The 27,988-nt window shown below is 44.0% G+C and overlaps 1 protein-coding gene across 2 annotated transcripts in view; it reads left to right on the top strand.

Annotated features, from left to right (window-relative positions):
* Positions 1-2,443: 2,443 nt before the first annotated feature.
* The window catches only part of CRLF3 (cytokine receptor like factor 3), a 44,874-nt gene continuing 19,329 nt past the window's right edge, over positions 2,444-27,988 (top strand). Inside the window, exons 1-2 of one of the 2 annotated variants that reach the window (XM_012449276.3) lie at positions 2,444-2,572; positions 21,445-21,652. In XM_012449276.3, the coding sequence (XP_012304699.1) occupies positions 2,444-2,572; positions 21,445-21,652 (337 nt within the window). Of the gene's footprint in view, positions 2,573-17,553; positions 17,572-21,444; positions 21,653-27,988 lie in introns of those variants that run through there. The other variant, XM_064367672.1, reaches the window with a different exon arrangement.

The raw sequence follows: 27,988 nt of genomic DNA, 5'->3' as shown, positions 1-27,988 counted from the left end.
AAAAATTTCAAGCCTGCGCCAGGCGCTGTGGCTCACGCCTGTAATCCCAGCACTTTGGGAGGCCGAGGCGGGTGGATCACGAGGTCAAGAGATCGAGACCATCCTGGCCAACATGATGAAACCCCATCTCTACTAAAATACAAAAATTAGCTGAGCATGTTGGTGCACAGCTGTAGTCTCAGCTACTCGGGAAGGCTGAGGCAGGAGAATTGCTTTAACTTGGGAGGTGGAGGTTGCAGTGAGCTGAGATTGCACCACTGCACTCCAGCTGGCGCCTGGGGACGGAGCAAGGCTCTGTCTCAAAAAAAAAAAAAAAAAAAAAAATTCAAGCCTGAGAGTGAGCAGTTTTAGAATATTTCTTTCTGTTTTTTTATTTGTTTTGTTTCTGGGTATTGTGTAGATAGATACACATTTCTTGCCTTCCATCAGACTAAGAAAACCAAGTTGAATGAGACCAAGATTTGTGTCTTGGTTTTATGGAAGTTTTCCTTGTAATTTTACTTATTTATTTTTTTTTTTATTTTTGTAGGGATAAGGTTTTGCTGTGTTACCCAGGTTGGTCCTGAATTTCTGGGCTCAAGGAATCCTCCCACCTCAGCCTCCAGAGTAGCTGGGACCACAGGAGGGCGCCACATGAGCGGCTAATTATTTTTTTAAATCTGTAGAGTCTCCACCTGTTGCAAAGGCTGGTCTCAAACTGCTGGGCTCAAGCAATCCTCCCACCTTGGCTTCCCAAGATTACAGATGTGAGCCACCACGCCCTGCCCATAAGGTTTTATTACTTACAGTCACACCCGTTGCAACAGAGACCTTCTGGTCTGGCAAGCCCAAGCCCAGCTTATTTACTACCTGGTCCTTACAGAAGACACTTGCCAACACCCTTCTTAGACTTGTGCCAGAATTGCTGTCCTGCTGGTCATCTCTTAGGCCTCTCTCTTGGATCCCTCATTAGACCACGAACTCCTGGGCGGTGACACCTGGGTTTTGCTGTTGCTGTTGTTTGAGACCAAGTCTCATTCTGTCACCCAGGGTGGAGTGCAGTGGCGCAACCTTGGCTCACTACAACCTCTGCCTCCCAGGTTCAAGCAATTCTCCTGCCTCAATCCTCAAGTAGCTTAGATTACAGGTGCCCACCACCACACCTGGCTAATTTGTTTTATTTAGATGGAGTCTTGCTCTGTCACCCAGGCTGAAGTGCAATGGAACAATCTTAGCTCACTGCAACCTCTGCTGCCTGGGTTCAAGCAATTCTCCTGCGTCAGCCTCCCAAGTAGCTGGATTACAGGCACCTGTTAACACGCCTGGCTAATTTTTGTATTATTATTATTATTATTTTTAGTAGAGACAGGGTTTCACCATTTTGGTCAGGCTGGTCTTGAACTCCTGATACACCCGCCGTGGCCTCCCAAAGTGCTGGGATTACAGGCGTAAGCCACTGCGCCCAGCCTGATTTTTGTATTTGTAGTAGAGATGAGGTTTCACCATGTTGGCCATGGCTGGTCTTGTACTTCTGACCTCCGTGACCCACCCGCCTTGGCCTCCCAAAGTGCTGGGATTGCAGGCGTGAGCCACCGTGCCTCGCTGACACCTGGGTTTTAGTAACTTCCCCTAAGGCCTGTGCTGCTGAGAGATAGCAAAACGATGATTTAAGGACCAGGGCTCTCGTGTCAGATCTGGGCTCAAATCATGCGGCTTGGAAAAGTCAATTGGCCACTTTTTTAAAAAAGTATTTTTTATTTAGAGACAGGGTCTTGCTCTGTCGCCCAGGCTAGAGTGTAGTAGCTCCAACACAGCTCACTGCAGCCTCGAACCCCGGGGCTCAAGGGATGGTCCCAACACAGCCTCCCAAATTGGGACTACAGGCGTGCTCCACTGCGCGTTGCTAGTAGCAGTAGTAATAGCAGTAGTAGTAGTAATAGTAGTAGTATCTTTGATGAGGCAGGGTTTCGCCGTGTTGTCTAGGCTAGTCTCGAACTCCAGGGCTCCAGGGCTCAAGCGATCCGCCTGCCTCGGCCTCCCAAAGTGCTGGGACTGAGCCACAGCGCCGGACCAGTTCCCCACTTTATCCCTCAGTTTCCTCGTCTGAGCAATGGAGATACAGGTAGCGCTGAAGGTTAGGCAAGAAAGCGATGAGTTGTGAGACGCACTTGGCGAGGTGCTGGTTATCAATCTTGCCAGGCCTCAGCACGTTTCCCAAGGAGGCCCAGCCGGAGGCACTGTGCCGCAGCACGGAAGAGGCGGGGTGAGCCACTGGGAGGACGGCGCTGGGACCCGGACGCCACTTGCGCTAGGCGCCGCCGCGCGCCCGTCAATCAAGGTCGTCGTGGGGCGTGGCGCGGCGGGGCGGGGCGGAGTTTCCGTCTGCGCGGAGCCTCGCCGGGCCGCTCGGAGGCGCCCGGCACAGTCGGGAGTCCGCGCCAGCTGCCGTCGCCTGCGCGGCCCGATGAGGGGGGCGATGGAGCTGGAGCCTGAGCTGCTGTTGCAGGAGGCCCGCGAGAGCGTGGAGGCGGCGCAGAGCTACCGGCGGGAGCTGGGTCACCGGCTTGAGGGGCTGCGGGAGGCGCGGAGGCAGGTCGGAGGGCCGCACCCAGAGGGGCGCTGTGGGCCCAGCGGTGGCGCGGGTGCAGGGCGAGGGCAGGGAGGGCTTTGAGGGGCGGGAGTGTCCGAAAACTCTACAGTAGGGAAGAGGCATTCATTGAAGGTGAAGGGAGACCTAGTGGGGTCTGGGAACGGGAAAGGTAGAAGTTGGGGAGGTCGTAAGGGGAAGTTTTGGGGGTGGAGGGAGGGTGTGAGGAGCGTTCCCTAAACTGGGACAGCGGTGGGAGTAGCAGTGGCTTCCGAAGTTGGGGAGAGTGAGGGACCAGAGCAGAATCCGAGGGGGTCACGCGGGTAGTGATGAGTCGGGGGAGGAGACTATTTGGGAAAACCTGCGGTGGATAGACATGGATTTTAGAGACCCTGAGGAAGGGGTGGGACAGTGACCTGGGAAAGCTGAAAGTGGAGACAAAATGGATATTGGAAAGGGAGGACTAAGAGGCGAGAGTGAGGGAGAGGTAGGATTGAGAAGCAGTAGCGTTGACAATGAATTCGGTTAATGCCTGAATATACGATCTTGAATGCCTTTAAAAAATCATTTAGAGTAATCCCGTTCTAGAAGGTTTAAAATTTAAGGTGAAAGTGAAGCTATGTTGGAAAAGGAGAAGAAGGAAAATGATTTCGTTGTCCTTGAGAGAGGGAATACAAAAGTATAGGGAAATGAAAAAACAGATTTTAAGAGAGGAGTGCTGAAAGGAAAAGCTAAATATACTTTCAAGTGGTGCAATTATCTGTTTCACGGGGATTGAGTTATCAAAGATACAGGAAAGCCCTGTGGTTTCTCTACAGCCTCGAACATATACAGAAAAAGATATAACCTGCTGCCATTGGGAGATAGGACAGATAATCTTCAGGCTGCCATTAACACAACTGCTTAACAAGTGGTTTTTTTTGTTTGTTTGTTTTGTTTTGACAGAGTCTTGCTCTGTCACCCAGGCTGGAGTGCAGTGGCCCGATCTTGGCTCACTGCAACCTCCACCTCCCAGGTTCAAGTGATTCTCCTGCCTCAGCCTCCTGAGTGGCTGGGATGACAGGCGCGCACCACCAACCTCAGCTAATTTTTTTGTACTTTTACTGGAGACGGGGTTTCACCATGTTGGCCAGGCTGGTCTTGAACGTCTGACCTCATGATCTGCCCGCCTTGGCCTCCCAAAGTGCTGGGATTACAGTCGTGAGCCACCGTGCCCGGCCATTAAGTGCTTCCTGAGTGAATGGGATTCCATCTGAATTTCTCTGGGTCACACTTAGTATTAATCTATATGGTCATCTTAGAACTCCCATGCTGCATAGAACCCGAAAATGGTAGAAAAGTGCTGCCCTAACAGTGTCTTTGGATATTCTCATCATAAAGGACACAACATGTTTTGGGTTTTATATATATATATGTAAAATGTATATAAACATATGTAAATATATATGTGTATATATATATTTTTTGAGATGGAGTCTTACTCTGTTGCTCAGGCTGGAGTGCAGTAGCACTGTCTCAGCTCACTACAACCTCTGCCTCCCGGGTTCAAGAGATTCTTCTGCCTCAGCCTCCAGAGTAGCTGGGATTACAGGCCTGCACCACCACACCTGGCTAATTTTTGTGTTTTTAGTAGAGATGAGGTTTCACCAGGTTGTCCAGGCTGGTCTTGAACTCCTGACCTCATGATCCACCTACCTTGGCCTCCCAAAGTGCTGGGATTTTATATATTTAAAAATATTCATATTTGCCCGGCTGGGTTTTATATATTTAAAAATATTTGTAAAGCCGGTGTAGGCCAGCTTTAAATACATCAATTTGTATTTTATTAGTGAAACCGGAAGCAGAATCTAGATATGAATATCCTGATTTGCTGAATATTTTCAAGGCCTTTCAGTGCACTCATCTCGATTTCTCTTTGAAAACATCTGCATTATTCCTTCTGCTATTTTGAAATAGGGACGCTAATCTTTTTCTTTGTATAAAAAGAAAAAGATTAATATACCTCTTATTATAGGACTAACATTTCAACCAGTTGAGATATATTATATATGACGTGACTATTTTTTGTGCATTCTCAGCATTACCAGTTAAGAAGCAGTAGAGTTGACACTAAATGAGTGAGTTTAGCACCTGGGAATAGTTATTAATTTCTTATGATCTTGGATACATTAAAAAAATTACGTGATTATACCCTAGATGGTTCAGTATTCAATTTTCAAACCTATATATTTTTTTTATTTTATATCCAACAATTTAAACACAGGGCATGCTTTTCTGTAATTCAGTTTAGTATGAGATTTGTTTTGTTTTGTTTTTGAGGCCCATTGTCTTGGGCTTCAGACAGAAAACACTAAATGGACATCTATCACAATTAGGTTCCTGATGACATTGCCTTCTGACTAGACTGAGTAATAATGTAGTTCTCTTTTGTGAGTGTGAGTCTCTTTTGGGAATGTGTTTTGTGCCGATGGCAGTTAAAACAGCATCTCTTGAACTCTAGTGGACTGTGCATGTTTGGGTTTGTGGCTTAAGTCCTCTGTCAACTTGCATTTTAAGGAAGGTCTATGGTACAAAAATATTATCAAAATAAGCAGCTGCTTTTGTTTGGTGGTTAGGATATTTTTAGGGTTCCAGTCATTTTCAGAATAACTATGTAAAATATATGGCACTTTAGTCAAGGATTTTGCATGGGAGAAACATGAGAAGAACAGAGAGGAAGGGATGCTACCTATTGTCTATATTTTTTACTTTCTGATTTTATATCTTTTTGGCATATGATTTTTTTTTTTTTTGAGAGAGTTTTGTTATGTTTCCCAGGCTGGTCTCCAACTCCTGGGCTCAAGGATCCTCCCACCTCTGCTTCCCAAAGTGATGGAATTACAGGTGTAAGCAACTGTGCTGCCTGGCATGTGATTTTTTTTTTTTTTTTTTTGGAGACAATTTCGCTCTTGTTGTCCAAGCTGAGTGCAATGGCGTGATCTCGGCTCACCGCAACTTCTGCCTCCCGAGTTCAAGGGATTCTCCCATCTCAGCCTCCTGAGTATCTGAGATTACAGGCATGCGCCACCATGCCAGGCTAATTTTGTATTTTTAGTAGAGATGGGGTTTCTCCATGTTGGCCAGGCTGGTCTCGAACTCCCGACCTCAGGTGATCCTCCCCACTAGGCCTCCCAAAATGCTGGGATTACAGGCGTAAGCCACCATGCCCGGCCTATGATTTTTTTGTTGAGATATAATTCACATACCATGAAAGTCATGCCTTAAAGTTTACAGTTCAATGTTTTTTAGTATATTCACAGAGTTGTCCAACCATGACCACTGGCTAATTCAAATATATTTTCTTTTCTTTTTTTTTTTTTTAAGATGGGGTTTCACCATGTTGGCCAGGCTAGTCTTGAACTTCTGACCTCAGGTGATCCACCCACCTCGGCCTCCCAAAGTGCTAGGATTACAGGTGTGAGCCACCATGCCCGGCTTCAAATATATTTTCATCACCCCTAAAAGAACTCCTTAGCTGTGACTCCCATACCCCCTGGCAACCACAAAACTACTTTCTGTCTCTATGGATTTGCCTATTCTGGACATTTTATATAAATGAACTCATACCATGTGTAGCCCCTTGTGACTGACTTCTTTGACTCAGAATAATGTTTCAAGGTTCATTGATGTGGTAGCATGTAACAGTACTTCAAACCTTTTTATGGCTGAATAATGATTATGTGGATATACCATATTTTATTTATCCATTCATCAATTACTGGACATTTGGATTATTTCCACTTTTGACTATTATGAATAATGCTGCTATGAAGAATTTGCGTACAACTTTTTGTGTGGACGTGTTTTCAGTTCTTTTAGAATATAACTAGGAATTGCTGGATCACATGGTAACTTTTTGTTTAACCTTTGCAGAAACTCTTGGCATACCTTTTATCTTGTTTTTTGAGATGGAGTCTTGCTCTGTTGCCAGGCAGGAGTACAGTGGTGTGATCTCAGCTCCTTGCAACCTCCGCCTCCTGGGTTCAGGTGATTCTCCAGCCTCAGCCTCCCGAGTAGCTGAGACTACAGACATGCATCACCACGCCAGCTAATTTTTTTTTATTTTTTATTTATTTATTTATTTTTATTATTTATTTTTTTTTTTGAGACGGAGTTTTGCTGTTGTTACCCAGACTGGAGTGCAATGGCACGATCTCAGCTCACCGCAACCTCCGCCTCCTGGGTTCAAGCAATTCTCTTGCCTCAGCCTCCCGAGTAGCTGAGACTACAGGCGCGCACCACCATGCCCAGCTAATTTTTGTATTTTTCAGTAGAGACGGGGTTTCACCTTGTTGACCAGGATGGTCTCGATCTCTTGACCTCGTGATCCACCCGCCTCGGCCTCCCAAAGTGCTGGGATTATAGGTGTGAGCCACCGTGCCCGGACTTTTTTTTTTTATTTTTAATAGAGATGGAGTTTCACTATGTTGGCCAGGATGGTCTTGATCTCTTGACCTCATGATCCACCTGCCTAGGCCTCCCAAAGTGTTAGGATTACAGGTGTCAGCACCGTGGCTGGCTTTTTTTTTTTTTTTGAGACAGTTTCACTCTTGTTGCCCAGGCTGGAGTGCAATGGCATGATCTTGGCTCACTGCAACGTTTGCCTCCTGGGTTCAAGCGATTTTCCTGCCTCAGCATCCTGAGTAGCTGGGACTACAGGTGCGTGCCATCACACCTGGCTAATTTTTTGTATTTTTGGTAGAGATGGGCTTTTGCCATGTTGTCCAGGCTGATCTCTAACTCCTGAGCTCAGATGAACACCTGCCTTAGCCCATAAGTATTGGGATTACAGGCTTGAGCCATCACACCCAGGCTCTTTTTTTTTTTTTTTTTTTGCCAAAGTCTTTCCCTGTCACCTAAGCTGCCAAGCTGGAATGCAGTGGCATGATCAGAGCTCACTGCAGCCTCGTCTTCCTGGGCTCAAGCCATCCTCCTGTCTTAGATCCCCAGATCCCCAAGTAGCTGGGACTATAGGTACACACCAACATGCCCACCTAATTTTGTTTAACTTTTTTTGTAGAGATGATGTCTTCCTGTGTTTGTTAGGTTGGTTTATTTTCTTTTTCTTTTCTTTTTTCTTTTTTTTTTGAGACAGAGTCTCACTTTTTTGCCCAGGCTGGAGTGATGTGGCACAATCTTGGCTCACTGTAACCTTCGGCTCACTGCAACCTCCCCCTCCTGGGTTCAAGAGATTCTCCTGCCTCAGCCTCCTGAATAGCCAAGATTACAGGCGCCTGCCACCATGCCCATCTAATTTTTGTATTTTTACTAGAGACAGAGTTTCACCATGTTGTCCAGGCTGGTCTCGAACTCCCGACCTCAGTGATCCTGTCCACTTTGGCTTCCCAAAATGCTGGGATTACCACCACACCTGGGTGAACCACCGCGCCCAGCTGCCAAGCCGATTTCTAACACCTGAGCTCAAGCGTTTCTTTTGCCTTGGCGTCCCAAAGTACTGGTATAACAGGTGTGAGCCACTGTACCTGGCCTACCTTTTATCTTTGCTTTAGTTTCTTATCCTTCAACATCGCACATGAAATTTGTCTTTTGTTAAGAAATCATGTTGTGCCGGGTGCGGTGGCTCAAGCCTGTAATCCCAGCACTTTGGGAGGCCGAGGCAGGTGGATCACGAGGTCAAGAGATCGAGACCATCCTGGTCAACATGGTGAAACCCCGTCTCTACTAATACAAAAAATTAGCTGGGCATGGTGGCGCGTGCCTGTAATCCCAGCTACTCAGGAGGCTGAGGCAGGAGAATTGCCTGAACCCGGGAGGCGGAGGTTGCGGTGAGCCGAGATCGCGCCATTGCACTCCAGCCTGGGTAACGAGCAAAAACTCCGTCTCAAAAAAAAAAAAAAAAAAAAAAAAAAAAGAAATCATGTTGTATGAACATTTAAAAGGAAGAAGAATAAAAATGTCTTTTAAGTTATTCTGTCAAAACTGCCAACATGTAGCAGTTTCTCCTCTTGTTGTTGAGTTTGGGTCCTACCCTGTTTTCAGAGAAAAGGAAGTTCTGTGTAGGAATGCAAGGATTGCCTGTAACTCCTAATGTTTCAGTAAGTTAAAGCTAAAAAGCTGTTCATTGTCTTCAGGAAATCAGATAATGTTTACAGCCAACTTGTCCTAGCTGATGTTGAAATCATTAAGAATAGTTCTCTATAGCTCACTGGAATCCTTGGTGCTAAGATGCAAATACCAAAGAAATTAACTCCCACTCTCCTTAAATATTCATTTGTTCATTCACTCAATAAATATTTATTGGGTGCCTACTGTAGGACCGAGAAACTTCTAGATCCTAGATTCTGTGCTCAAGGAAACAGAATACTGCCCTCATGGATTTATGCTTTCCTTTTTCCTTTGGTGGCTGATCGTTAGGTTACTACCCCTAAAAACAAAACAAGTAAGAAAAACCTAAGTATTTTTTATGTATTCATTTTTAGATTTCACTTCCATTATATCTTCATCACTTGTTCTATTTCTATAGCATTGGCTTTTCTGCTTGTTATAAGTAGAGATAGCTGATCCAAATGTCATGTAGTGCCGTCAGCTGGCCACTCAGGCCTCGCAGAGTGGCACAACCTTGATGACATTGCCAAAGTCAGGGCCTGGTCTTCAAGCTTTGTAAGTTTAAAAACTTCATCTTTGTACATTATCAAAGGGGAATTAGTTGAGGTACTGGAGGTACCTACAGTGAGAAATGGCAATATTTTAGTCTGTGTGTTCTAGTTCACTCTATAAAATGACTGTGTTAGCTTTCAGGTACCTTTTGGTATTCTGATTCAGTGTTTCTCAGGACACTGACAAAATCAAGTCTCTGCTCCTTCAAGAGCAAATGGTAAGCTCCTGGTACCTAATTAAGATACTAGTTGGTGGCTGGGTGTGGTGGCTCACGCCAGTAAGCCTAGCACTTTGGGAGGCCAAGGCGGGGTGAATCACATGAGATCAGGAGTTCAACACCAGCCTGACCAACATGGTGAAACCCTGTCTCTACTAAAAATACAAAAAAAATTAGCTAGTGTGGTGGTGGGCACCTGTAATCCCAGCTACTTGGAAAGCTGAGGCAAGAGAATCACTTGAACCCAGGAGGCAGAGGTTGCAGTGAGCCAAGATTGTGCCACTGCACTCCAGCCTGGGCAACAAGCGTGAAACTCTGTCTCAAAAGAAAAAAAAAAAAGGAAAAAGATACTAGTTGGTGAGGGCCCTGTCAGGCTCTGCCCAGTGGTGTCCCTTAGATGCTTGCTACTATGAATGTGGTCCATGACCTGTTGCAGTGGCATCACTGGGGAGTTTGTGAAGAATGCACAATCTCAGGCCCCACCCCAGATCTACTGACCCAGAATCTGTGCTTTAACAAGATCCCCAGGTGTGAGATGTATGCACATTAAAGATTGAGGCTGCTGTTAAATGAAAGTCACTAAGAGAGGGGAAAAAAATATATAAATAAAAATAAAATAAAGATTGAGGCACATTGCCTTAGAGTACATCATTACTACTTCATCAGCTCTTTACTGATTTCTGTAGTTTAAACTAAAAGTGTAGCCTCATAAACTGCTGTGGTTTATTCTCAAGATTAAAACATTGTTTGAAATAGTAGACATTTGTTAGATAATTATACAAAGGTAAAGAAGTGAGTAATTGACAATCTCAAGCCAGTGCTTGTTCTAGCATTTCTTAATATCTATAATGTGACCATTTGGTGAATAAGTCTCCCGTAGTATTTTGTTTTCATTTTTTAAATTTATTTTTTTGGTTGGTTTGTTGTGATGTTTTTTCTTCAGACCAGATTTTTTTTTTTTTTTTTTTTTTTTTTTTGCAGAGTCTTACTTTGTTGCCAGGCACCAGGCTGGAGTGCAGTGGCGTGATCTTGGCTCACTGCAACCTCTGCCTCCTGGGTTCAAGCAGTTCTTCTGCCTCAGCCTCCCAAGTAACTGGGACTACAGGCGCCCGCCACCACACCCAGCTAATTTTTGTATTTTTTTAGTAGAGACAGGGTTTTACCATGTCGGCCAGGATGGTCTCAATCTCTTGACCTTGGAATCCGCCCGCCTCAGCCTCCCAAAGTACTGGGATTACAGGCGTGAGCCACCGTGCCCGGCCCAGATGTTTTCATTTTTAAAATTATTGATTTCAGATAACTTTTTGAAGGTTATTATTCTTGATATTCCTAATGTATAATATTATTCTTGATATTCCTACTGTGTAACACTAGATTCTCTATAGATCATATTCCTACACAATTTGAAAACACATAGCATACCAGTTAAAGACGGGGATGAATGTAGCATTTACTCAAAACAGGTGGGCCAGTGGCTCAGGCCTGTAATTGCAGGCAGATTACCTAAGGTCAGAAGTTCGAGAACAGCCTGGCCAATATGGTGAAACCCTGTCTCTACTAAACATATAAAAAAATTAGCAGGGTATGGTGGCACTTGCCTGTAATCCCATTTACTTGGGAGGATGAGGCAGAAGAATCGCTTAAACCTGGGAGGTAGAGGTTATAGTGAGCCAAGATGGCACCACTGCACCCCAACCTGGGCGACAGAGTGAGACTCTTGTCTCAAAAAAAAAAAAGTTATTTCAGAAAGCCAAGGCAGGAAGTCTTAGTAGCTTAGCAAAGAAAAGAAAGCTGTTATTGCTCCTTTTATCTCCCACTTCCCCTTCTTTACCCATTTTCAAAACACTACAAAAATCTAAGTACAATTTGTTACAGTAGTAGTACTTAAAATGTTCCTAACATAGTATTCAAAGAAAAGGTTAAATCCAGATAATAGGGAAAACCAAGAACAGATGAAATAATTTTAAAATAACCTTTAATTCTACTACTTACAACTGCAGTTAACATTTTGATGTATTCTTCTATACATATCCTGCAAAGTTGAGAGACTACTGGATATGCAACTTTGTATGAGTTTTTAATTTTTGTTAACATTATAAGCATATAAGCATTTACCAAGAATATTTTCCCATGCATAGCTTTTGTTGTGGCCTCAAATGATCTGCCCGCCTTAGCCTCCCAAAGTGCTGGAATTACAGGCGTGAGCCACCATGCCTGGCCCGGCCTTTTTTTTTTTTTTTTTTATTGAGGGCTATTAGTCAGTCACTGATATTTGCAGTTATTGTAGTTGTTCCTATTAGCCATGAGAGCTTGAGAAACTAAACTTTCCTAATCTTCAGTTTCCTTCTCTGTAAAATAAGGATAAGGATAGAATCTACTTTACCTGGCCATTGTGGGAATTAAAATGAGAAACTTACTTAAAATGCTTAGCACAGGGCTAGGTGTGGTGTCTCATGCCTATAATCCCAGCACTTTGGGAGGCCGAGGTGGGTGGATCACGAGGTCAAGAGATTGAGACCATCCTGGTCAACATGGTGACACCCCATCTCTACTAAAAATACAAAAAAATTAGCTGGGCATGATGGCGCACGCCTATAGTCCCAGCTGCTCGGGCACCTGAGGCAATGGAATTGCTTGAATCCAGAAGACAGAGGTTGCAGTGAGCCGAGATCGCACCACTGCACTCCAGCCTGGTGAAGAGCAAGACTCCATCTCAAAAAAAAAAAAAAAATGCTTAGCACAGTGCCTAGGAGATAAGAGATTCTTAATTAGTATTAGCCATAATAATACTAAATGTTATTGTTATGTAAGGTGACATCCCCTACTCCTCCAACTGACAATTTTTTCTTTAAATGTCTCCTCTCTTTTCCATTACAATGCTCTTTTTATGCTCTGATGGCAGTTTGTGGCTACCCCAGTTATGTAAGAACATAATTCATTTCATGATAGTTACTTTTGCATGCCATCTCCATTACCAGAATCAGAGTTTTTGAGGTGAAGACCATGCCTTATTCGTCTTTATAACCCTAATTTCTGGCACATACTAGGCCTCAATAAATGTTGAAAGAATGCCTTTATGAATGTTGTGGGTGTAATTTTGCAGACATTCTTTTTTAGATTGTCTGTGGTCTTGAGTATGTGCACTCTATTAGTACAGAAAATAGAGAATTAAACATGTATTTTTTCATATGGTTTGTTTACCTGCTACATAATAAAACTGTGCTAAAACTTAATGACTTAAAAGCAACCATTTTATTTGCTTACAACTCTGGAAGTTGATTGGGACTCAGATAGGTAGTTCTCCTGGTTTTGCTTGGCAACACTCTTGTGGTTGCAGTTGAGGCTGGAATGTCTGACATAGAACATTCACTTATATTTGGAGACTTAGTATTAGCTAGTCTCAGTTGGAACACTGGCATACTTGGGGCTTGCTGCCAATCTGTCTCCTTCTCTTCCTCCCATCCCATCTTTCCCCTTCCTCTCCCTTTCCCCTTGTCCTCTCCAGCAAGATAGGCATACTTCTTTCATGGTAGCCTCCAAAATGCAGATGTTGACAGGTCTTCTGAAGGATGAGGCCTGGAACTGGCACAGGATGAGTTTCACTCTATCGCTATGCACATGTGACTGCATTGCTAGTCACAGGCCCAGCCCAGATTCTAGGGGAGAGGACCACACAAGGCCACTAGTACTTGCAAGTGTGAATTCTTGGTTCATTGGGGGCCACTAATGTAACAGATTACCAAATCATTTAATATACGTTTTCTTTTTGAAAGTTCTCAAAGAAGCATTTTTTCAAAAAAAAAGCCTAAGTGTAAGAGAAACAAGGGGAAACATAGCAGTACTTACAAGTCTATTCTTGAGTCAGACTCAATTCAAAATCTCTGCCACTTCACTAACTGTGATGTGGCCAGTTTTATTTCTCTGACTCCCATGTTACTCATCTACAGATGTTTTCTTCACAGGGTTATGGTAGAGTTAAATGAGACCATGGGTACAATTTTACCTGACATGCAGGTACTTAGTAGATGATAGCTGCTGCTGTATGGTTACTGTTTTCATTATTAGTAATGACTAATGTCTTGGTGTCAGTACAAAGACAAATAGCTAATGTAATATACATTTCACATGAACTGAGAAAAAATATGTTGATTAACTTCTTCAATTTTAGTTCAATTTTTACAATTTACTTCAATTTTATTTTATTTATTTATTTTTGAGACAGAGTCTTGCTCTGTAGCCAGGCTAGAGTGCAGTGGCACTATCTTGGCTCACTGCAACCTCTGCCTCACAGTTTCAAGTGATTCTCCTGCCTCAGCCTCCTGAGTAGCTGGAATTACAAGCATTCACTGCCATGTCCTGCTAATTTTTGTATTTTTAGTAGAGACGGGGTTTCACCATATTAAGCCAGGGTGGTCTCGATCCCCTGGCCTGTGATCCGCCTGTTGCCTCAGCCTCCCAAAGTGCTGGGATTACAGGCATGAGCCACCACCTGGGCCGGAACTTTGTAAGTTTTTTTTTTTTTTTTTGAGACGGAGTTCCGCTCTTGTTACCCAGGCTGGAGTGCAATGGCGCGATCTCGGCTCACCGCAACCTCCGCCTCCTGGGTTCAGGCAATTCTCCGGCCTCAGCCTCCTGAGTAGCTGGGATTACAGGCACGCGCCACCATGCCCAGCTAATTTTTTATATTTTTAGTAGAGACGGGGTTTCACCATGTTGACCAGGATGGTCTCGATCTCTTGACCTCGTGATCCACCCGCCTTGGCCTCCCAAAGTGCTGGGATTACAGGCGTGAGCCACCGCGCCCGGCCAATTAAGTTTTAATGGTCTGTTACATTAAAGGTTTTAGTGGCAAATTATTTCAAATATTAATCAACATAAACAATGAATATTACAGTTTCCTTTTTGAAATCTTGACTTGCCTGTCATTTGTATTCTTTTTATATATTTATTTATTTTATTTAAAGATGGGGTTTCACCATGATGGCCAGGCTGGTCTTGAACTCCTGACCTCAGGTGATCCACCCACCTCAGCCTCCCAAAGTGCTAGGATTACAGGCGTGAGCCACAGCGCCCGGCCTGTCATTTGTATTCTTTTTTTTTTTTTTTTTTTGAGGCGGAGTTTCGCTCTTGTTACCCAGGCTGGAGTGCAATGGCACGATCTCGGCTCACCGCAACTTCCGCCTCCTGGGTTCAGGCAATTCTCCTGCCTCAGCCTCCTGAGTAGCTGGGATTACAGGCATGCGCCACCATGCCCAGCTAATTTTTTGTATGTTTAGTAGAGACGGGGTTTCACCATGTTGACCAGGATGGTCTCAATCTCTTGACCTTGTGATCCACCCGCCTCGGCCTCCCAAAGTGCTGGGATTACAGGCGTGAGCCACTGCGCCCGGCCTGTCATTTGTATTAAGTCTGTTTTGTTACAAATCATCACTGTTGTTTTTTCCTTGAATGGTTAGGTAGCCTTTGAGACTGATTGGTTGTCCGCTACACAAGTCTTTACACAGGGGCAAGAAATACTACTACTTTTTTTTTTTTTTTTTTTGAGACAGAGTCTCTCTCTGTTGCCAGGCTGGAGTGCAGTGGTGCCATCTCAGCTCACTGTAACCTCCACCTCCCGGGTTCAAGCAATTCTCCTGTCTCAGCCTCCCAAGTAGCTGGAACTATAGGCACCTGCCACCACGCCCAGCTAATTTTTGTATTATTAGTAGAGACAGGGTTTCACCGTACTGGCCAGGCTGGGCTCGGACTCCTGACCTTGTGATCCGCCTGCCTCGGCTTCCCGAAGTACTGGGATTACAGGTATGAGCCATCGCACCTGGCCAATACTACACGTTATACCAAGAAGTGTTTTAATCCAGTACATAATTTACAGATTGATCTGGGATCTTTTTTATTTATTTTATTTATTTATTTTTTAATTTTTATTTTTGAGGTGGAGTCTTGCTCTGTCACCAGGCTGGAGTGCAGTGGTGCCATCTCCACTCACTGCACCCTCTGCCTCCTGGGTTCAAGTGATTCTCCTGCCTCAGCCTCCTGAGTAGCTGGTACTTCAGGTGCGCTCCACCACGCCCAGCTAATTTTTATATTTTTAGTAGAGATGGGGTTTCACCATGTTGGGCAGGATGGTCTCAATCTCCTGACCTCATGATCCCCCCACCTTGGCCTCCCAAGGTGCTGGGATTACAGGCATGAGCCACCGCGCTCAGCCCGGAGCTCTTTTAAAATAGTGTTCTGTGGCTGAGTGTGGGTGGCTCACATTTATAATCCAAGCACTTTGAGAGGCCGAGGCAGGAGGATTGCTTGAGTCCAGGAGTTCGAGACCAGCCTGCACCACATGATGAAAACCTGTCACTACAAAAGATACAAAATATAGCTGGGTGTAGTGACACATGCCTGTAGTCCCAGCTACCTGGGAAACTAAGGTGGGAGAATCACCTGAGCCCATGAGTTCAAGGCTGCAGTGAGTTGTGATTGTACCACTGCACTCCAGCCTGGATGACCAAGTGAGAACCTGTCTGGAAAAAAAAAGGTGTTCTGTAAGTTTGAAACACCTTGGTGTAATGAAAGAGCATAGTCTTTGGAGTTAGACTCCTTCTGGCACTGTATAAGACTTGGGTAAGTTGTCTTCTTTGGTCCTCACTTTCTGGAACTATATTGTGAAGATTTATTTAGTTAACAATGAACACATGGAACCATTGGTACCACAGCAGATATGAAGAAATTCAGCAGTGGAGCTGCACTTTTTTTTTTTTTTTGAGACAGAGTCTTGCCCTGTAGCCCAGGCTGGAGTACAGTGACACAATCTCGGCTCACTGCAACCTCTGCCTCCTAGGTTCAAGTGATTCTCCTGCCTCAGCCTCCCGAGTAGCTGGGACTACAGGTGAGAGCCACCATGCCCAGCTAATTTTTGTATTTTTGGTAGAGACAGGGTTTCACCATGTTACCCAGGATGGTCTCGATCTCCTGACCTCATGACCCGCCTCAGGCTTCCAAAGTACTGGGATTACAGGCGTAAGCCACTGCACCCGACTGGAGCTGCATTTTTAAATTAGTTTCATAAAGCCAAGCAAATGAACTTGATTCATTACATGATTGGATTAAAGGTGGCTAGGTTTAAATCATGAACTATTTCAAAGAGAAGAAAATGATCCCAAGGTAGTATCAAGTTTGAAATAGCAGTGGTTGAGATTCTACGAGCAAAAGGGACAAAATTTACAATGAGGGTACAAAAGATGAGTTTGGAAATTGATTCTCACTTTTTTAGCCCTCTCTCTGTTTTGTGTTCACATACTTCCTTTTTTTCTGAGGTTCTCAAACGAAAACAAAACATAGGCTCTGCAACAGTTGAAGGAGCTTTTGAATTCTTTCTAAAGAGGAAATTGACTTTACCTAACCAATGCACTTCCTGTGTGTGCTGTATCCGCTAAAGAGCAAGACAGTATCTCGGCAGCATAGTGCTCAACTGCAGAATTTCCTCTTGGTTGTTTGAAATGTATTACAGCTCTGTGACACAAGGTCTTCATTTATTCTGGTATCTGTAATGTGTATACAAAGCACCTGAGGGTCCTGTTAAAAATATAGGTTCTAGGGGAGGAAGAAGAAAAAAAATTTACATTCTGATTTAGCAGTTCTGGGTGGGGCCTGAGATTCTGAATTTCTAACAGTATCCCAGGGGATGTGTTAAAATCATAAGCTGTTCTCTCTCTGGTTCTTTTAGAAAGTTCTTTGAAGGGAACGTGATTAACTGCATTTTCACTCAACAGCATTTGTTTGCCAGGTTCTATGTAGATGAGGGCCCAGTTTGCAAAGATCCTATAGTTGAGTGGTGAGCTGAATCAAGTACGGTTTGGGTTTATGGCCTTTCTTTCTTTCTTTTTTTAATTTTGACTTGGATTTATTTCACAGAAATTCTTTGGTAACTACAGAAATTAGTTAACAATTAATTTAGAATTTTTTTGTAATTTAAAGAATTATTTTACTAACTGTACAAATATTATTATAACTGCATTAATGTCAAATGGAGATAAAAGGGCCAGATGAGGTGGCTCATGCCTGTAATCCCAGCACTTTGGGAGGCTGAGACGGCAGATCACCGGAGATCAGGAGTTCCAAGACCAGCCTGGCCAACATGGTAAAGCCCCGTCTTTACTAAAAATACAAAAATTAGCTGGGTGTGGTGGCGCGTTCCTGTAATCCCAGCTCCTCAGGAGGCTGAGGCAGGAGAATCTCTGGAAGTGAGCTGAGATCATGCCACTGTACTCCAGCCTGGGCGACAAGAGTAAAACTCCGTCTCAAAAAAAATAAAGAGAAAATTGTTTCTATGATCTGCCCACCCAGTAAATCAGACTGCTCTTTTTCTGTTGTAGTCCTTGGCCATGGGCATTTTTTGTTTTTACATGGTCATGAACATTGCTGGAAAACAATATTGTATTCTGCTTTTTAAATTCAGAGAGAATTTAGAGAATAAATATAAAGCTTTTAAATTTATCGATTAACTATTGAAATATTGTCTGTTATTCATATTTTTGTATGTTCTTTCTTGGTAGATTTTTTTTACACTTCAAACTTTCTTGCTAAGAGGAAGTTAAAAGGGTTATGGTAGTAAACAGTATGTCATATGAAATTAAGGAAAGTGAAGTATGTTTTTGCTTTAACTTAACAGAATGGCTTGTAGTTAGAATTTTCCCATTAAGTGAGAGAAAATGTATTATATGTTATCTGAATTGTTTTTTGAGAGAGGGCCTTGCTCTGTCGCCCAGGTCAGGGTGTAATGGTGATCCTCCCATCTGGGCCTCCCAAAATGCTGGGAATACAGGCATGAACCACCATGCCTGGCCTGTTATCTGCAGTCTTTAAAATAAAAATCTGGACCAGGTGCAGTGGCTCACTGTCGTATCCCCTAGAATATGGGTTCTTAATCTGAGATCTGTAGATTTAGGGCAATGTTTCTCAAAGTGTGGGCTGCAGAATTACAGGTGTGCTTGCAAAAAATAAGAACTCCATCCATACAATCCTTTAGCCCCTCCTGTCAGTTTCTGATTCAGTAGATCTGGGATGGACCTCTGCAGTCTGATTATAACAAGTAGCCTAGATGCTCCTTCTGCAAACGAAGTTTTGTAATTACTGCTCCAGGCAAACCATGGTTTGGCTCTGAGGGAATTTGTAAACTTTTGAAATAGAATAATTTTGGGGGGTATAGATCATTCATTTTGGGGGGAAGAGGCTTTGTTTTTTCTTCTCTTTCAATAACTTTGAAAGGAAGAGGCTTTATAAACCTCTCATTTAGATTCACAAAGTGTACTATGATTCAAAAAGGATTGAGTCATTGTCCCAGCTCTGCCTCCTACAAATCTCTTTGGATTTTAAATAAATTATTGGTTTTCTTTTAGCATAATGAGGGCATTTTATCCATGAGGTAATTTCTTTTGTGGCTTTTTATTTTTATTTATTTATTTAGAGACAGGGTCTCACTGTATCACCCAAGCTAGAGTGCAGTGGTGCAGTCACAGCTTACTACAGCCTCGACCCCCTGGGCTCAGGTGATCCTGCCACCTCAGCCTCCTAAGTAGCTGGGACTACAGGTATGTGCCACCATGCTTGGCTAATTTTTTGTATTACTTATAGAGACAGGGTTTCTCCATGTTGCCCAGGCTAGTCTCAAATTCTTGGGTTCAAGTGATCTTCCTGCCTCAGCCTCTCAAAGTACAGGGATCATATGTGTGAGCCACTGCGCCTGACCATGGCTTTTTTTTTTTTTTCAGATGGAGTGTTTTTCGCCAAGGCTGGAGTGCAGTGGCGCGATCTCGGTTCACTGCAACCTCCATCGCCTGGGTTCAAGCGATTCTTCTACCTCAGCCTCCTGAGTAGCTGAGATTTACTGGTGCCCGCCACTACACCTAGCTAATTTTTGCATTTTTAGTGGAGATAGGGTTTCACCATGTTAGCCAGGCTGGTCTTGAATACCTGACCTCAGGTGATCTACCTGCCTTGGCTTCCCAAAGTGCTGGGATTACAGGCGTGAGCTACCTTGCCTCGCCCTGACCATGGCTTTCTAATCTACCATTTCTTTGCTGTTTTTCAGTAAAATGTATTTTAATCCTCTCATAATTAAACAATTTTTAGTATTGAAGCATACAGTTTTCAAGAACTACTTTGTACAGATAATAATTTATACCATTTGTTTATCGAGTACAACAATGTGCCATTTATTTTACCCACTGTAGTACATAGATTATTTTAATTTATCCTTACAGCAACTCCATGAAGTAACTATTATTTCTTTCTTTTTTTTTTTTTTTATTGAAACGGAGTCTCCCACTGTCGCCTAGGCTGTAGTGCAGTGGCGCGATCTCCGCTCCCTGCAATCTCCGCCTCCTAGGTTCAAGCATTTCTCCTGCCTCAGCCTCCCAAGTAGTTGGGTCTACAGGCGTGTGCCACCACGCGCAGCTAATTTTTTTGTATTTTTAATAGAGACGGGATTTCACCATGTTGGCCCAGATGGTCTTGATCTCCTGACCTCATGATCCACCCGCCTCAACCTTCCAAAGTGCTGGGATTACAGGCGTGAGCCACCGCGTCCAGCCTATTTCTTTCTTGTTTTTTTTTTTTGAGATGGAGTCTCACTCTGTTGCCCAACTGGAATGCAGTGGTGCAATCTCGGCTCACTGCAACCTCCATCTCCCGGTTTCAAGCAATTCTCCTGCCTCAGCCTCCCAAGTAGCTGGGATTACAGGCCCACCCTACCATGTCCAGCTAATTTTTGTATTTTTAGTAGAGATGGGATTTCCCCATGTTGGCCAGGCTGGTCTCTAACTCCTGACCTGAATTGATCTGCCAACCTCGGCCTCCCAAAGTGCTGGGATTACAGGAGTGAGGCACTGTGCCTGGCCAAAGTAACTATTATAATGCTCATTTGACAAATAAGAAAATTGAGGCATGGAATACTTAATTAACTTAAGCAAATTGACATAGTTTGTGAATGATGAAACCAAGATTTGGCTTATTCTGTCTGACTTGAAGGCCAACTCTGTGTACTTCTGCCTGTTTGTGCAAATGAATCACATTTGGTTTACAATGAATGGAAGATGTATATATACAATGAAATAGTATTCAACCTTAAAAGAGAAGGAAATTCTGTCATTTGTGACAGCATGGATGAACCTGAAGGACATTACTCTAAGTGAAATAAGCCAGATAAGAAATAAAAATACCGCATGATCTCATTTATATGTAGCATCTAAAAAAGGTTGAAATCAGCCAGGCGCGGTGGCTCACGCCTATAATCCCAGCACTATGGGAGGCCGAGGCGGGTGGATCATGAGGTCAAGAGATCGAGACCATCCTGGTCAACATGGTGAAACCCCGTCTCTATTAAAAATACAAAAAAATTAGCTGGGCACGGTGGCGCACACCTGTAGTCCCAGCTACTCGGGAGGCTGAGGCAGGAGAATTGCTTGAACCCAAGAGGCGGAGGTTGCGGTGGGCCGGGATCACACCATTGCACTCTAGCCTGGGTAACAAGAGCAAAACTCCATCTCAAAAAAAAAAAGGTCGAAATCATAGAAGCAGAAAATAGAATGGTGCTTGCCAGGGATGGAGTTGGGGATGAGGAGATGTTGGCCAAAGGGTACAAAGTTTCAGTTATTTAACAGGAGTAAATTCTAGAGATCTCAAGTACAGGATGGGGACAATAGTTGATAATACTGTAGTGTATACTTGGAATGTGTTAGGAGAGATCTTAAGTGTTCTCACCACACACAAAGGTAACCATGTGAAGAGATGGACATGTTAATTAGCTTGACTATAATAACAGTTCCCTATGTATATGTATATCACAACATCACACCTTATATTTATATAATTTCAATTAATTTTTTTTTTTTTTTTTTTTTTTACTGAATTGAAGATGATAGTTATTCGGTGCTTTTAGAGTACTGTGAATTATCCCTATGGATTAGCCTTTTTTAGAGATTCTGATTTTGAATATTTTGTTATTTCTTTTTAGATCAAAGAGAGTGCATCACAGACAAGGGATGTTCTCAAACAGCATTTTAATGATTTAAAGGGAACCCTTGGGAAGCTCTTGGATGAGCGATTGGTGACCCTTTTGCAAGAGGTGGACACCATTGAACAGGAGACCATTAAACCACTAGATGACTGCCAGAAGCTCATAGAACATGGAGTCAACACTGCAGAGGACTTAGTCCGAGAAGGTGGGAGACCAGGGAGCCTGTTGTATTAGTTCATTTTTACACTGCTGATAAAGATATACCCAAGACTGGGCAATTTACATAAGAAAGAGGTTTAATGGACTTACAGTTCCACGTGACTGGGGAGGACTCACACTCATGGCAGAAGGTGAAAGGCACGTCTTACCTGGTGGCAGACAAGAGAAGAGAATAAGAGCCAAGCAAAAGGGGTTTCCCCTTAAAATACTGTTAGATTGTATGAGACTTATTCACTACTGAGAGCAGTATGGGAGAAACCGCCCCATGATTCAGCTGTCTCCCACCAAGTCCCTCCCACAACACATGGGAATTATGGGAGTACAATTTGAGATGTGATTTGGGTGGGAACACAGAGCCAAGCCATATCACATGTTAAAGATGGTTTGTTCAGATTGACACTTTGCTGATTCCTCAAGATAGCAGGCTTCTTGCCAGCTGTGGGGTTCTTAGAATGTTCTTACCTAGAGACAGTTTGTAATATAGGATGAGAGATATACAGTTAGGTATCCCCATGGCAAGTGCAATTGAAGTGTTATAAAACAATAAAGAATAAATGATATGGAGCACATTGAGATGTTTTGATACAAGCATGCAGCATGTAATAATCACATCGTGGAAAATGGGGTGTCCATCCTCTCAAGCATTTATCCTCTGTGTTACAAACAATTGAATTATATTCTTTTTTTTTTTTTTTTTTTGACACAGGGGTTTTACTCTTGCTCTGTTGCCCAGGCCAGAGTGTAGTAGCACTCTCAGGGCCCCCTGCAGTCTTGATCTCACTGGCTCAGGTGATCCTGCCACCTTAGCCTACCAAATAGCTGGGATTACAGGTGTGTGCCACCATACCCGGCTAATTTTTATATTTTTATTAGAGACAGGGTTTCACCATGTTGCCCAGGCTGTTCTCAAGCAATCTTCCCACCTTGGTCTCCCAAAGTGCTGGGATTACAGGCGAAAGCCACCACAATTATAGTCTCCGTTGTTCTATTTAGAAAGTTAAAAAAATGTGATTGGTGTTTACTCATGTCTTTAACCAATTATTTACATGAGTCATGCCCTGCTGCCTTCCTTTCTTTATGTCTTCCCACCTTCTCTCAACGTAGGTCTTTGTCAGGTACATAACATAAACAAGGGAGCCAGGTGCAGTGTCTCACACCTGTAATACCACCACTTTGGGAGGCTGAAGCAAGTGGATCACTTGAGGTCAGGAGTTCAAGACCAGCCTGGGCAACAGCCTGTCTCTACAAAAAAAAAAAAAATGCTGGTCATTTTGGCATGCACCTGAAGTCTCAACTAATTAGGAGGTCAAGGTGGGAGGATCCCTGGAGGCCAGGAGATCGAGGTGGCAGTGGGCCATGATTGCACCACTGTACTCCAACCTGGGTGACAAAGTGAGACCCTGTCTCAGGAGATCGAGGTGGCAGTGGGCCATGATTGCACCACTGTACTCCAACCTGGGTGACAAAGTGAGACCCTGTCTCAAAAAATATAAGAATAAGAGGCCGGGTGTGGTGGGTCACGCCTGTAATCCCAGTACTTTGGAAGGCCAAGGCAGACGGATCATGAGGTCAGAGATTGAGACCATCCTGGCTAACATGGTGAAACCCCATCTCTACTAAAAATACAAACAATTAGCTGGTCATGGTGGCATGTGCCTGTAGTCCCAGCTACTTGGGAGGCTGAGGCAGGAGAATCGCTTGAATCCAGGAGGCAGAGGTTGCAGTGAGCCGAGATTACACCAGTGCACTCCAGCCTGGGCAACAGAGTGAGACTCCATCTATAAATAAATAAATAAATAGGCTGGGTACAGTGGCTTACACCGGTAATCCCAACACTTTGGGAGGCCGAGGCAGGTGGATCATGAGGTTAAGGGATCAAGACCATACTGGCCAACATGGTGAAACCTCGTCTCACTAAAAATACAAAAATTTGCTGGGTGTGGTGGTGCACGCCTGTAGTTCCAGCTACTTGGGAGGCTGAGACAGGAGAATCACTTGAACCCAGGAGGCAGAGGTTGCAGCGAGCCGAGATTGCACCACTGCACTCCAGCCTGGTGACAGAGTGAGACTGTCAGTCAATCAATCAATAAAAGAATAAAATAGGTAAGAGTTATTTCCTTTGGGATTCAGAGCCCAGTGAGAGAGAAATACATGGTAAGAAAGATCTAAGACCTTATTGGAGAATAGAGGAGGAAGTACTTAACTTTGCCTGGAAAAGTGTAGGATAGCTTTCTGTAAGAAGAGTTCCACAGAGGCTTGAAGCAATTCATCAAACAGACATAGGAAAAAGAGGTAACAGCATGATTCCAAGCAGAAGTAATATAAGTAATATCATCATAAATGGAGTAAATGGCATATTCAAGGATCAGTTGAAGCATTTTAAACAGCAGAGTGATATGATCAGATGTGCATTTTTTTTTTTTTTTTTTTTTTTTTTGAGACGGAGTTTCGCTCTTGTTGCCCAGGCTGGAGTGCAATGGCTCGATCTCAGCTCACCGCAACCTCCGCCTCCTGGGTTCAGGCAATTCTCCTGCCTCAGCCTCCTGAGTAGCTGGGATTACAGGCACGCGCCACCATGCCCAGCTAATTTTTTGTATTTTTAGTAGAGACGGGGTTTCACCATATTGACCAGGATGGTCTCGATCTCTTGACCTCGTGATCCACCCGCCTCGGCCTCCCAAAGTGCTGGGATTACAGGCGTGAGCCACCACGCCCGGCCTCAGATGTGCATTTTACAAAAAAGACCCTGCCTATTTTTGGAGACTCTATCAGAGATTTTAAGACTAGAGGGAAAAGAGACTTGATTAAAAAGTTACTAGAGGCCAAGGTCGGGCGGGATAGTGCAGGCCTGTAATCCCAGTACTTTGGTATGTCAGGACATGAGGATCACTTGATGTCAAGAGTTTGAGACCAGCCTGGCCAACATGGTAAAACCTTATCTCTACTAAAAATACAAAAGTTACCCAGGTGTGGTGGTGGGCACTTGTAATTCCAGTTACTCAGGAGGCTGAGGCAGGAGAATCGCTTGAACCTGGGAGACAGAGGTTACAGTGAGCCACGATTGCAGCATTGCACTCCAGTCTGGGTGACAGAGCGAGACGTCTTCGTCTCAAAAAAAAAAACGTTATTAGAAACCGGACACAGTGGTTCATGCTTGTAATTCCAGCACTTTGGGAGGCCATGGTGGGTGGATTGCTTGAGCCCAGGAGCAATCTCAAAAAAACTTTTTTTTTTTTAACTCAGTCTCAAAAAAAGTTATTAGAGAGTAATCTAGGTGGGAATGGTAAAGGCAATGGCTGATAAAGATGAGACAGGACTGGTTTTAAGAGATTTTGGGTCAGGCACAATGGCTCACACCTGTAATCCCAGCACTCCGGGAGGCTAGACAGGAGAGGAGGATCATTTGAGGTGAGGAGTTCGAGACCAGCCTGGGCAACATAGTGAGATCCTCGTCTCTACAAATTTTTTTTTTTTAATTAGCCAGGCATGGTGGCACACGCCTGTAGTCCCAGCTACCCAGGATGCTGATGTGAGAAGAGACTTGAGCTATGATTGCACCACTGCACGCCAACCTGGGCAACAGCATGAGACCCTGTCCCTTATAAATAAAAAAGGCCAGGCGCAGTGGCTTACACCTATAATCCCAGCAGTTTGGGAGGCCAAGGCTGGTGGGTCATCTGAGGTCAGGAGTTCGAGACCAGCCTGGCCAATATGGCAAAACTTCGTCTCTACTAAAAATACAAAAATTAGCTGGGCATGGTAGCATACGCCTGTAGTCCCAGCTACTTGGGAGGCTGAGGCAGGAGAATCTCTTGAACCTGGGAGGTGGAGGTTGCAGTGAGCTGAGATCGTGCCACTGCACTCTACCCTGGGTGACAGAGCAAGACTCTGAACTCAAAAAACAACAAGATAGAGACTTTTTTTTCCTGCAGAAATAGAATTATTATTTTACTGAGCGTGACTTGTCTGTAGATGATTATCTACATGTGTGATGGAGTGGAAAGGGAAGGATTTGTGATGACCAAAATCAGCCTGCTTTTGGATTCTGAGTAAATGGCAGTGCTGTGTTTTACTTTTTGACACAGGAAATGAAGGAGGAGAAGAGGGCTTTAGTACATAGTTAGGCATTTGGCTTGGGCATGGTGACTTTGAGGTGTTTTTTTTGAGATGGAGTCTTGCTCTGTCCCCAGGCTGGAGTGCATTGGAGTGCAGTGGCGCAATCTTGGCTCACTGCAACCTCCACTTCCTGAGTTCAAGCGATTCCCCTGCCTCAGCCTCTGGAGTGCTGGGACCACAGGTGCCCGCCACCACGCCTGGCTAATTTTTTGTTGTATTTTAGTAGAGATGGGGTTTCACCATGTTGGCCAGGACGGTCTTGATCTCCCGACCTCGTGATCCACCCGCCTTGGCCTCCCAAAGTGCTGGGATTACAGGCATGAGCCACCACACCTGGCCTTGAGGTGCTTAAGATGGAAATATGGGTATGATTCTTAGGAGACAGATCATACCAGGAGATGTCAGTATGGCAGTTAATGGCATATATATCAAATTTCAATCCATCAGAATAAGGAAATCATCAAGGGACACCATGTAATGTGAGAAGAGCAGATGAAAGAGATTAGAACACTAAGGGGCACCAACATTTAAAGGGGCTCCAACATTTAAAGGTCATTTGAGAAAGGAGCCAGGAAAGGAGACTGAATTCCATGCCTTCTGCAGAATGAGTCCTGAGAGTGGCGTGGGAAAAAGTATGGATGACTCACAAGGCTCACTCCACCTAGAAGTTCATCTTCTTTTGGTCCCACTTAGAGTATAGTACTAGTGTTACCTTTACACGCTAGTTACGTTTTTGTCTTATCTTCAGTGAGAAGTGTTTATTTACCACTGACCATAACAGTGCTTTTCAGAAAATATTTCTAGCAGTACCACGGAATGTCTTTCCATGGTGCCTTTGTGTTTGGAAACAAACCCAGAAGCAGTGCATCACAGACCAGGAGTATACACTCATCACCTTGAGGACTGATCATTTGTTTTTATTTTAGAAGATAAATCCTGGCTGGGCCTAGTGGCACATTCCTGTAGTCCTTGCTATTTGGGAAGCTGAGGCAGGAGGATCCCCTGAACCCAGGAGTTTGAGGCTGCAGTGAGCTGTGATTATGCGTCACACTCGGGCCTGGGTGACAGAGTGAGACTCTTGTCTCAAAAAGAAGAAATTCTTTGAAGCACATGTGTGATTGTTATAGCATTTAATACTTGAATATTTTTATATGTCCAAAATTTTATTTTATGGGTTTTTTGTTTTGTTTTGAGAGTTTCACAGTGTTGCCTCGGCTAGAGTGCAGTGGCGTGATCTCAACTCACTGCAACCTCCGCTTCCTGGGCTCAGGTGAGCCTCCTGCCTCAGCCTCCTGAGTATCTAGGATTATAGGCGCCCACTACCATGCCCAGCTAATTTTTTGTATTTTTAGTAGAAACAAGGTTTCACAATGTTGACCAGGTTGGTCTCAAACTCCTGACCTCAAGCAATCCACCCACCTCAGTCTACTAAAGTGTTGGGATTACAGGCGTGAGCCACCATACCGGCCTGTTTTATGTTTTTTAGTTTTAAAAAAATTATTATACATCTCAGCAGCAGAAGGAAACTTCAGGAATTTTTTTTTTTTTTTTTTTTTTAAAGATGGGGTTTCACCATGTTGGTCAGGCTGGTCTTGAACTCCTGACCTCAGGTGATCCGCCCGCCTTGGCCTCCAAAGTGCTTGGATTACAGGTGTGAGCCACCACGCCCGGCCTTTTTTTTTTTTTTTTCCAGGAATATTTTTAATGTCAGACTCTTTCCTCCTCTCCCAAAGGACAAAAACTTATTTGTGGAATTTTGGGGATTTTATTTATTTATTTAATTTTGAGGCAGAGTTTCACACTGTTGCCCAGGCTGGAGTACAGTGGTGCTATCTTAGCTCACTGCAACCTCCACCTCCCGAGTTCAAGCGATTCTCATGCCTGAGCCTCCCTTACAGGCTGGGACTACAGGCATATGCCACCATGCCCAGCTAATTTTTGTATTTTTAGTAGAGACAGGGTTTCACCATGTTGACCAAGCTGGTCTTGAACTCCTGACCTCTGGTGATTTGCCCGACTCAGCCTGCCAAAGTGCCAAGATTACAGGCATGAGCCACAGTGCCTGGCCATGTCTCTGTTTTTCTTTTGGTGAAGGAGAAGGTCATATGGTCTCAAAAAACTTGAGTAACTGCAGGGTACATTCACATGGAATAGAGTTCTGGCAGTGTTCTTCAGGGCTGTGGAAGGACATAGAAGTTGGTTATTT

The sequence above is a fragment of the Aotus nancymaae genome, unplaced genomic scaffold, assembly GCF_030222135.1.
Source record: "Aotus nancymaae isolate 86718 unplaced genomic scaffold, 86718_ANA_hifiasm-v0.15.2.pri h1tg000072l, whole genome shotgun sequence".
In the NCBI taxonomy this organism is placed as follows: Eukaryota; Metazoa; Chordata; class Mammalia; order Primates; family Aotidae; genus Aotus; species Aotus nancymaae.
Note: the sequence above shows the minus strand (reverse complement) of the source record. Positions and strands in the feature narration are given on the sequence as shown.